Source organism: Lonchura striata, chromosome 31, assembly GCF_050655825.1.
Source record: "Lonchura striata isolate lonStrDom1 chromosome 31, ASM5065582v1, whole genome shotgun sequence".
In the NCBI taxonomy this organism is placed as follows: domain Eukaryota; kingdom Metazoa; phylum Chordata; class Aves; order Passeriformes; family Estrildidae; genus Lonchura; species Lonchura striata.
In genome coordinates this window covers 3513076-3523952 of record NC_140733.1, presented here as the reverse complement: position 1 = coordinate 3523952, position 10877 = coordinate 3513076, and the positions used below count along the sequence as shown (strand labels likewise).

Below are 10877 nucleotides of genomic sequence, written 5' to 3'. Positions count from 1 at the left end.
TTGTTTAGGAAACTTGCTTAGGATTTCCATTCTTTCTTTCTCAACAGGAAAACTTCTCCTGGGCCTGTTTGCAGGCAGAGCCCTGAAGAGAGCAGGTGGGACATGGTGCAGTGGGCTGGGACATGGAGCTGCAGAGCTCCGGGACAAGGTTCTGCTGCAGGGCTCAGGGATGTCAGTGCCAGTTGGGCAATGTCAGACATGGTGAGGCTGGGGGTGAGGAGCAGCTTATCCAAACAGGGTCAGCCCTCAAGGGGCTCATTCTTCTTCATGCACAGACCTCCTAAGGAGACACTGAGCATCAAGGTCACCTGGGGAATGCTTCTATCACCTCTTCTCTGAAGTGGAAAATGAAAAAATACTCACTTGATTAAAGAAAAAAATGTTATGAGGTGCACTTTGAAATCTTCCTCCTTACAAGAACTCCAAACTGACTCCAGTGAGCTGCAAAAGTCCTGGAGAGCTGAAGACAATTGAAGGAAGAGAAAGATCCTCCATGGTCTTTCTGTATTTTGATGATCCCCATCGTGGATTTGAGCCCCTGTCCAGGACCCTCAGGCACTGAGAGAAGGCTGAAGAAGCTGCTCAAGGAGTCAGGAGCAAAACTCCAAGTTAATTGGAGCATCACCGGGCCCCACTGAGGGCAGGGACTGCCAAAGTCTCCCCAGGGACTGGAGAGAGCAGATTCTTGAGGCCAGGATTGCAGGGATCCAAAGGCTCAGAGCAGGGAACGGCAATGCTCAAGGCCTGGGCTGGCTGGGGGAAGCAGAAAGGCCAAGCCCTGAGCCCAGCCTGGCACAACAGGGCCTGTCCCTCACGGGTGGCTCGGGGCTGTTTGTGGGGCAGGGGGATGTGAGGGGCAGCAGGGACAAATGTCATAAACCTGTGTGACCCTGCAGATCCTCATGGAACCAAGGGGCCATTGTGACACTGTGGGAAGTTGTGGAACCAAGGGAATCATTGTGGCACTGTTGGGCCCATGGAACCAAGGGGCCATTGTGACACTGTGGGGCCTCATGGAAACAAGAGGCCATTGTGAGCCTGCAGGGCTATAACACCCCAGAGCACTGAATTGCTGGGGGTCACCAAACATTCCTTTTCTTGAGTTTGGTGCACAGGAGAAACACCAACCAGATATTATCACCATGGCCAGATGCAAAGGATAGTCTTGGTAGGAAGGGACCCATGAGAATCATCAAGTACAGCTCTTAAGTGAATGACCCACACAGGGATTGAACCCACAACCTGGGCGATACCGGCACCATGCTCTAACCAATGGAGCTAAGAGGTCAAAATGACAAAATTTTACTGACAAAATATAGACAATCAAGGAACTTTAGCAAAGGCTTTAATACAACACCCACTTCAACATAAATCTGTTATCTTAGCATTAACTTCAGTAACTTAATCAATATAACCTAAAGACCTTTAACACTTAAGATGTTAATTTTTCTGAAAATGTTCTAGGTAAGTAGGATTAGAAAGAGGAGAAATAGAGAACATCAGAAAGACAGAAGATCTATAGAAAGACATGCACACAGGCACCAACTGCCAGGTTCCAGTGTCGCTAACAGAGGAACCCCAGGAGAAGGCAGGATCCAGACCATGGGCTGGCCTCGTGCTCCGGCTTTTAACCCCCTGAGCCTCCATGGGCCCGCCCCTGGGGTGGGACTGCCAGGTGATTGCCCAATCAGAGTCAGGGTAGGCACCAGTTGCTGGTGTGTGATTGGTTGACAGCTCAGCCAATCAGCACCGCCCCTGCTGTGTGATTGACAGCTCTGCCAGGCCAGGCTGGGGGCAGGGCTCTGTCCCACCACAAACCAAGGCCGGACCCGCCCCCGGCCCCACACGGGCATTCCGAGCATCCCAAGGTGTCTCGGGACATGGATCTCATCCAGCCTCTGACAGCGACCACGGGGACACTGGGGAACCTCATGGAACCAAGGGGCCATGGTGACACTGTGCTGCCCCATGGAATCAAGGAGACCATTGTGAACTCAGGGACCCCAAGGAACCAAGGGTCCATGGTGACCTTGTGCAGCCGCAGTGTCACAGAGGAGCCGTTGTGACACAGCGAGGGCACACGGAGCCGAGGGGCCATTGTGACACATCAGGGCTCTGTGGAACCACAAAGCCATTGTGACATTGCAAGGCCTCATGGAAGCACGGGGCCACTGTGACACTGCAGAAGCAAGGGGAACATTGTGACACTCCAGGTCGTCATGGAACCAAGGAGACCATTGTGACACTGTGGGGTCCCACGGAACCAAGGGAACATGGAACAGGTCTGGCTGGCTGGGGCTCCTGGGGACCACCTAACAGGTCTGGCTGACCTTGGCATGTCGAGGGCTGCTTCTCATCTGCCCCTGAAGCACTGGGTCTCTGGGCTTTCCTTTCTATTGGAGAGGACTCTTCTTCTCCTTCAGGGACCCAGGGACAAAACCAGGATTCCTTCTCCAAATTTCCTTATATTGCAAGGATTGTTCCCACATGAAATCTGCCAGGAGAAACAACTCTGGCTGCCTTGGCCACCCAGGGGCCACCTCTTATCTGCCTTTGAAACTCTTGGACCATGTGCTTTTCTTTCTTATGGGAAGAAATCATCCATCTCAACTATGCACCCATGGCCAAAATTTGGCATCTGCCTCCAAAATTCCCTATATCCAAGTGTGAGAACCCCGGCCTTGCTTTGGGGCCTCATGTGGTGGTGAAATTCCTCCTCCAACCCATGCTTCCAAAGAAAAACTCCGCAGGCTTAGCTGTTCGGTCTCAAGGCAGTTTATTGCTAGTTATCTAACAGATTATGTTCTTGGACTGCGGCTGTTTGATCAGCGGCCTGGGTAGAGGCACACACACACACTGACATCCTCTCTCTCTGCTGTCTTCTTCGTCTCTCTCTGCCCAGGGTTGCTGCTATCTTTTATAAGATATATTACGTATAACATGTTTACAATTATTCCCCAATACTTACTACCTACGTTGCCAAGTGTTTTTCTACTCTAAACCAATCTGTGAGTGCCAACATCACCAAGAACATGGAGGTAAGGAAAAAGAAGGAGGAAGAACAGGATCAGCCCACTTCCCTCCATCTTAGAACTTCTGACCCCCATGTACAAAGTGAAAACCCCCCTGTACATGTGCTAAAACCCCCCTGTACAATACTAAAAAAATTTCCCCTCTACTTTGTAACTACTTTTACTATACTATCTATCCTTTTGTGATTGCTTGTTCCACCTCCAAAGTTGGTAATTCATTCCATGGCTCAAACTCAAAATCACAGCTGTTTTTCAGTTGTCTGCCAGGGTCTAGAATGCTTCAGACCAAGGCCTGGAACCTCTAAAAATGTCTGAGAGACATTTTGAGTTCCCACATCCAAGGATAGCTCCCAGACAAAAGCAGCTAAGATAGGTCAGAGACATATCTGGCTGGCCTTGGCTTCTGAGGGCTGGCACTCATGTGCCTCTGAAACACTGAGGCTCTGTGCTTTCCTTCCTAATGAAAAGAACCGTACTTGGCCATACTTGTGGTTCCACCTCCCAAATTCCCTATATCCAAGAGTTGCTTTCAGACAAAAGATACCAGAACACAGAGGTCTGACTGCCTTAGGGCTCTGGAGGAAGGCATTCACCCTCAAAACACTGGTGTTCTGTGCTTTTCTTCACACGCAAAGAACAGCCGTTCTCCTCCAGGTGTCCATGTCTGAAATTGGGATTCCAACTGTAAAATTCCCTATATCCAACGGTTGCTCCCAGCCAAAATCTGCCATTACCGTCAAGGCTGTCTGGCCTTGGCCTCTGGTGGCTGCCCCTGCCACACTGGGGCTCGGTTCTTTCCTTCCCATGGAGATCACTGTGACACTGTGGGCACCTCATGGAACCAAGGGGATCATTGTGGCACCACTGGAGCCCATGGAACCAAGGGGCCATGGTGACACCGTGGGGCTTCATGGACCCAGAGACCATTATGACTCTGTGGGGCCTGATGGAACCATGGAGACCATTCCGACCCTTCAGGGCCTGGTGTCACCAAGGGGGCATTGTGACACCTCAGGGCCTCCTGGAAGCAAGGGACCATTGGGACACTGTGGGGCCCCATGGAAGCGAGGGAACATGGACCAGATCTGGCTGGCTTGGCCTGCCAGGGGCTACCTGACAGTCTGGCTGATGTTGGGATGCCAAGGGCTGCCTCTCATCAGCTCCTGGAGCAATGGGGCTCAGTGCTTTCCTTTGTATGGAAAAGAACGGTACGTCTTTTAAGATGCCCATTGTCAAAACTGACACTCTGCCTAAAAAATTTCTGATATTCAAGGGTCTCGCAAGGGTCTCTCTCAGAACAAAATCTGGCAGCTCTGGCTGTCCTCTGGTGGTCACCTCTCATCTGTCCCTACAATAGTGGGACTCTGTTCCTTCATTCCTATGGAAAAGAACTGGTCTTCATGGCCAGGAACCATGGCCAAAATATGAATTGGCCACCGAGTCTGGCCAGGGTTGTGTAACCATCTGCAGGCCAAGGGGAGATATTGACTCTGCCAATGCTGCCATCCTCCCTCCAGTGAGAGAAAAGGACACAGGACAGGCACACAGAGGAGCAACATGAACAGACCGAGGGCAGGGAAGAGGAAGTTGAGTCCCAGATGGGAGGGATGAGGAGATGCCTTGATCTTGGGGCTGAAATCCTCTGGTAAAGCTATGGAGAAGGATTTCATTGATACATCAGACTCTCTTTTTTCATATAAAGCATTGAAAAGTATGGGGAGATGACTTGTTCAGCAAAGACCTCCATGCTAAAGTAAGCAAATGTTGCAGTAGCTGTGATTCCATGAAAAGTTTGAACAGAGAAAGAGCAGAGTGATGAGACCCTGTGCCCTCAGGGAGAGAAGAAGACCTCTGTTCCCAGAGATGAAGATGATTTCAGAAAGAGATGAAGAGAACCTTTGCTCTTAAACAGCACATATTTACACTAATACCCCATAAGCTGACGTGGCCCATAAGCACAGCTGTGAGAAAGGCTGTGAGAAAATGGGAGGGACATCATGATTGAAGATTTTTCCAGGCAACTGCAATTCATGGAAATGAAAAACCATGAGATAACTCTTTTCTTCTGGATAAGTCTCCATAACATTAAGAAGAGGAACTTTTCTCCCTAAGTGAACTAAAGGACTATTCTAGAGGTGGTAAACTGACTGAAAATTTTAGGTTTTGTCACTTTACATTGTCAGGTTGTATGGAGAGAGGAAGTGTTCTGAAAGTTTTGTTTTGATTCTTATTACTCTTTCATTTAGTTATTGTAAATAAACTTTTCTTTATACACTTTTAATGTTTTGATCCTACCTTGCCTTTCTCCTAATTCTATCTCAGAGCAGGAAATGAGTAAGTATATTCTAGTGAGTGCACTGGTAATTAGCCAGCACTGAACCCACCACACTAATTGATGCATTGGCCGAGAAATCTCAAATTGGTGAACCAAAACCACTACAGAAACTTCCTGATGAACTGCACTAGAGCAGAGAGAAATTAAGGCAGACCCATGGTTTGTCAGGACTTGCTTGATCCTAATGAGCCCCGTGGTGCATTTGGAGCTGAGCCCTGGAACCTCAGGGCCTGAGAGGAGATTTCACAAACCTTTCCAGGAGTCAAAGTCAGGAGGAAACACCCAAAGTGTCTTAAAGCATTAATGGGATTCACTGAGGTCCATCCCCAACACAGGCTCCTCATGGACTCCTTGGAGAAGAGAACTGGAGGACAGGATGGCACAAAAAACTCTCAGAGACTCAAAATGGCAAAAAAACCCCGTCAATGTGGAAAAGAAAATCCAACTTACGTTATAAAAGTTGAGTATATCAGAGTATTAATGAGCTCCACTGGCTGTCAATGCAAAGCTGTCATGGGACTAATTAAAACTGATAATTTGAGGCTGTGACTGCACTATCTCATAGAGTCTGGATCAAAAGGGAAACACCAAGTACCTTAAAAGAACTGAAGTACCTTGAAGCATTAATGGGCCCCACTGAGTGTTGTTACTGACAAAGCCTCTCCAGGGATTAATTACAGCAGATAATTGGAGGCCAGGATTGCACAAAGCACTCAGAGACTCCAAGGCCAAAGGAAAAGGCAAAGTCCTTTGAAAAACCTGCAGTCCCTGGTAGCATGAAGGAGCCCCCAGGGCCATTCCTGACCAAGGCTCCCCGGGGACTCCTTCCAGCAGACCCTTGAGGCCACTGGGATGTGGGCTGGGGGGGGATGCAGAGGGCAGGAGCAGGGGCTGACAGTGCCCAGCCTGGCTGGGGCTGTGCCAGGAGGCCCCAGGGCCTCAGGACAAGGTGTCTCCTCACAGCCCTTGGTGGCACAGACCCTGCTGTGCCCCAGGGCACCAAGACTTGGCTCATCTTTGTCCCCACCTGGCATCAGTGCCTCCAGTTCTCTGCTCTGCCTGGGGCCTGGGGACACTTTGTCAGTCATGTCCCTCAGTGGGACCCATTAAAAGTCCAAGAAACTTTGCAGTTGGATTCTGACTTGGAGTTCTGCAGAGGTTTCTGCAGCTCCCTCTCAGGGCCTGATGTTCAGAGCCTGAGCAAAAAGCTCCAGAAGGTCATTAAAGTCCTTGTGCTGTGTCTGTGCTGCTGAGCTGGGCTGGGCTCCTGGCACAGAGGGTGATCCTGGCAACCAAGCAGAGCTTCAAAAGCACATTTCTCTTGCTGAGCAGCTCTTCTGCCAGCCCAGCAGGGCTGGGGCACTGCCTGCAGCCAGCCCGGGCACAGCACAGAGGCACAGAGAGCTTCAATCAGTCAGGGCTGGGAAGGGGCTGAGAAGTGCCTGGGGCAGAATCACTGCCAGCCCTTGGCACAGGAACCTCTGGCTGCAGGACAATGCAGCTGCAGCTCCTGGAGAGATCTCCTAAAGCTGGAACATCCCAGTGCTGTCAGACCCTGTGAGTACAATTCTGAGTATTTCTGGTGCTGGGGAGGTGAAATATTCATGAATCTCTGACAGTCTGAGGGGTTCTGATCAGTCATAGAATTTTTCCAAGACAACGATTTTGATAAAAAAGAAGAAATTTCCTAAGACTTTTTATTCGGTTTCCTATTATTGGAGAGTGGCAGGGAGGGGGATAAATATTAATGGTGGATTATGAATTTTGACAAGTGCATGAGACAATAGAAGTGGTGTTATTTTACTAATTATAGGTTCACAGGAGATCCCTAATGTGCTTTCAGCCACTCTACCCATGGACAGCAGCAGCATCACCTTTGCTGGAGCCATCAGGCTCAGTCTGAGCTGTCCTTTCCCCAAGCTGCAAACAGAACCTGCCCCCAGCCAGTGCCCTGCAAACAGGCAGGGTTCTGCCAAGGAGAGTACACAGAGATTTGGGGTCTAGGAGTGCTGGCAGGGAGAGATCAGGCACAGGGAAACAGCTGCAGGAGGAAAATCTCCCGGAAGCAGAGAGAAGATCAGGGAAGGAGAGAAAACAAAGCCCAGAAATGCTGAGGCAGGGAGAGTTTAGAGATGTCCAGAGGATCCCCTCCAGTGCAGCCCCTCCCTCTGCACAAGCCCCGTCCCTCCTGTGCCCCAGCCAAGCCTCTGCCCTCAGGGCCGGGGCTCCAAGGCGTGCAGCACCTCCTGTGCAGGCAGAGCTGCAGCAGAGCCGTGGGGCAGCTCTGCAGCCCCGGGCCCAGTTCCCTCTGCAGAGCACAGGGCTGGGAGCAGCTGCCCGGCACTGGGGGCTCTGGCAGGGGGCACAGCTGGCTCAGGGTGACACAGCTGTCCCCAGTGCCCGGCTCTGGGCAATGCTGGCAGTGCAGCCAGGGAAGGAGCTGCACCTCCCTTCATCCAGTGCCATCAGAAGGACACTTGGAAATGTCCCTGAGATCTCAGTCCAAGCTGGGAGCTTCAATGCAGGGTGCATACCTGTCCTAGAGCATCTTTGAGTCATAAGATTGATGGGGAAAGGCAGAACTGTTGTGACCCTGAAAATGCTGCTGGGTTGATGAAATGAGCAAAGTGAGTCCTTGGCTACAAATGCGGAGCTGAGCTGCGGTGGATCCATCTGCTCTTACCTTTACCTGAGGGTTTGTAAGAGAAACATGGGAGTGTGACCATCCTTCATGTGAGAAAAATGAAAGCCAAGCGAAACTCCAAACAGAATGAATAATCATCTCCTCTCAGTCTCCACTCATCATCTTTCCTCAGAAAACTCACTGTATTCATCAATGAGATGGAGATATGCTGAGGGTTTCTGATATCCAGGAATACCAGGAGAAACATGGAGGCAGCATAAAAAGAAAACCACAAAACTCTCAAATACAGAAGTGTATACATCTGTGTTACAGAGGAGGGTGTATGGGAAATGGCGTTAACTTTAATTACAGGCATCTCCTCTAACTCTTCACTGTCCTTTCTCCATGAACAGGTGCCCATGTGCAGCCACAGCAAATGTCCAACAGCAGCTCCATCAGCCACTTCCTCCTGCTGGCACTGGCAGACACGCGGCAGCTGCAGCTCCTGCACTTCTGCCTCTTCCTGGGCATCTCCCTGGCTGCCCTCCTGGGCAACGGCCTCATCATCAGCGCCGTAGCCTGCGGCTACCACCTGCACACGCCCATGTTCTTCTTCCTGCTCAACCTGGCCCTCAGTGACCTGGGCTCCATCTGCACCACTGTCCCCAAAGCCATGCACAATTCCCTCTGGGACACAAGGGACATCTCCTACTCAGGATGTGCTGCACAGGTTTTTCTGATTATCTTCTTCCTTGGAACAGAGCTTGCCCTCCTGACCATCATGTGCTACGATCGCTATGTGTCCATCTGCAAACCCCTGCACTACGGGACCCTCCTGGGCAGCAGAGCTTGTGTCCACATGGCAGCAGCTGCCTGGGCCAGTGCCTTTCTCAATGCTCTGCTGCACACAGCCAATACATTTTCCCTGCCCCTGTGCCATGGCAATGCCCTGGGCCAGTTCTTCTGTGAAATCCCACAGATCCTCAAAATCTCCTGCTCCAAATATCATCTCAGGGAACTTGGGCTCATTGCTGTTAGTGTGTGTTTGGCATTTGGTTGTTTTGTGTTCATTGTTTTCTCCTATGTGCAGATCTTCAGGGCTGTGCTGAGGATCCCCTCTGAGCAGGGACGGCACAAAGCCTTTTCCACCTGCCTCCCTCACCTGGCCGTGGTCTCCCTGTTTGTCAGTACTGGCATATTTGCTCAGCTGAAGCCCCAGTCCATCTCCTCCCCATCCCTGGATCTGGCCCTGTCAGTTCTGTACTCGGTGGTGCCTCCAGCCCTGAACCCCCTCATCTACAGCCTGAGGAACCAGGAGCTCAAGGCTGCAGTGAGGAGACTGATGACTGGATGCTTTCAGAAACATTAAACTGCTAGCAAATTTCTACAAATCACTTGTAATAAAAGTAATCTTCGATACTTCTTGTTGGTTTCATTTTGCACATTATTTTTCATTGTTTTGTTTTTTAAATATTGTTCACAAAGAAATGTCATGGTTTGTGCCATTTCTCATTTTGTTTCTCTCCACCTTCCCTGTGCCCACAGACTGTGTCAATGAGGGGCTGTGCTCTCAATGGCTTTGAAGGAACTAAAGGATCTCCCAGCAGAGTTTTCCGCAGAGATGTCATTTTGTTGCCTTCTCTGGAGCTGCAGCAGCAATGTCTGTGTGCAGAACTGGGGCACATCAGTGCTGGCACAGCAACTCTGCTCCTGCTGTCCACACCATTCCTGATCCAGGCCAGGAGCCATTGGCCTTCTTGGCCCCTGGGCACACTGCTGGTTCATGTTCAGCCTGCTGTCCATCAGTCCCTGCAGGTCCCTTTCTGCCTGGCTGCTGTCCAGCCCCTCTGTCCCCAGCCTGTAGCGCTGCAGGGGTTGTTGTGGCCAAAGTGCAGGACCCGGCACTTGGACTTGTTAAACCTCACCTTGTTGGATTTGGGCCATGGATCCAGCCTGTGCAGGGCCCTGTGCAGAACCCTCCTACCCTCCAGCAGATCCACACTCACATCCAGCTTGGTGTAATCTGCAAAGATGTCCTTGGTTCCAAGGGGCCCCTCAGTGTCACAATGTCCCTTTGGTTACACCAGGCCCTGCACTGTCACACTGGTCTCCTTGGTTCCATGGGGCCCCAAAATGTGACAATGGACTCCTTGGTTCCATGGGCTTCACAGTTTCACAGTGTTCTCGTTGGTGCCGCAGTTTCACAGTGGCCCCTAGGTTCCATGGGGCCCCAGGGTGTCACAAAGGCCCCATGGTCACATGAGGTGCCACACTGTCACAATGCTCTCTGTGGTTCCACAAGTCCCCTCAGTGTCACAATGGACTCCTTGTTTCCACGAGGCCACACAGTGTCACAACAGCCTTCCAGATTCCCTGAGGCCCCAGAGTGTCACAGTGGCCCCTTGGTTACACAAGGTCCTGCAGTGTCACAATGTCCCCTTGGTTCCATGAGGCCCCGCAGTGTCAGAAGGGCCCCTTGGTTCCCCTGGGCCCTGGACTCTCCCAATGGTCTCCTTGGTTTGGCAGTGTCACAGTGGTGAAACCCCTCGGTCACATGAGGCCCTGCAGTGTCACCATGGCCTCTGTGGTTCCACCAGGACCCAGTGTCACGGGGACTCCCTGGTTCCATTGGGCCCCAGAGCACCACAATGGAGCCCTGGTTCTATGGGGCTGCACAGGGTCACCATGGTCCTCTTAGTTCCACAAGGCCCTGCAGGGTCACAGTGGCCCCAGAGTGTCCCAATCATCACAGAATGACAGAATCAAATAGGCTGGAAAAGACCTTTGGGATCACCAAGTCCAACCAATGCCCTAATACCGCCTTGTCACTCAGACCATGCCACTGAGTGCCACTGGAGAGGGACAGTGACTCTGCCACCTCCCCCCT

The 10877-nt window shown here is 51.2% G+C and overlaps 1 protein-coding gene across 1 annotated transcript; it reads left to right on the top strand.

Moving 5' to 3' along the window:
* The first annotated feature begins 8426 nt into the window (after positions 1-8426).
* On the top strand, positions 8427-10212 carry LOC144248807 (olfactory receptor 14A16-like). The gene has a single exon (XM_077790794.2). The coding sequence runs from the start codon at positions 8427-8429 to the stop codon at positions 9357-9359; it is 933 nt and encodes a 310-aa protein (XP_077646920.2). The 3' UTR covers positions 9360-10212.
* Positions 10213-10877: the final 665 nt, after the last annotated feature.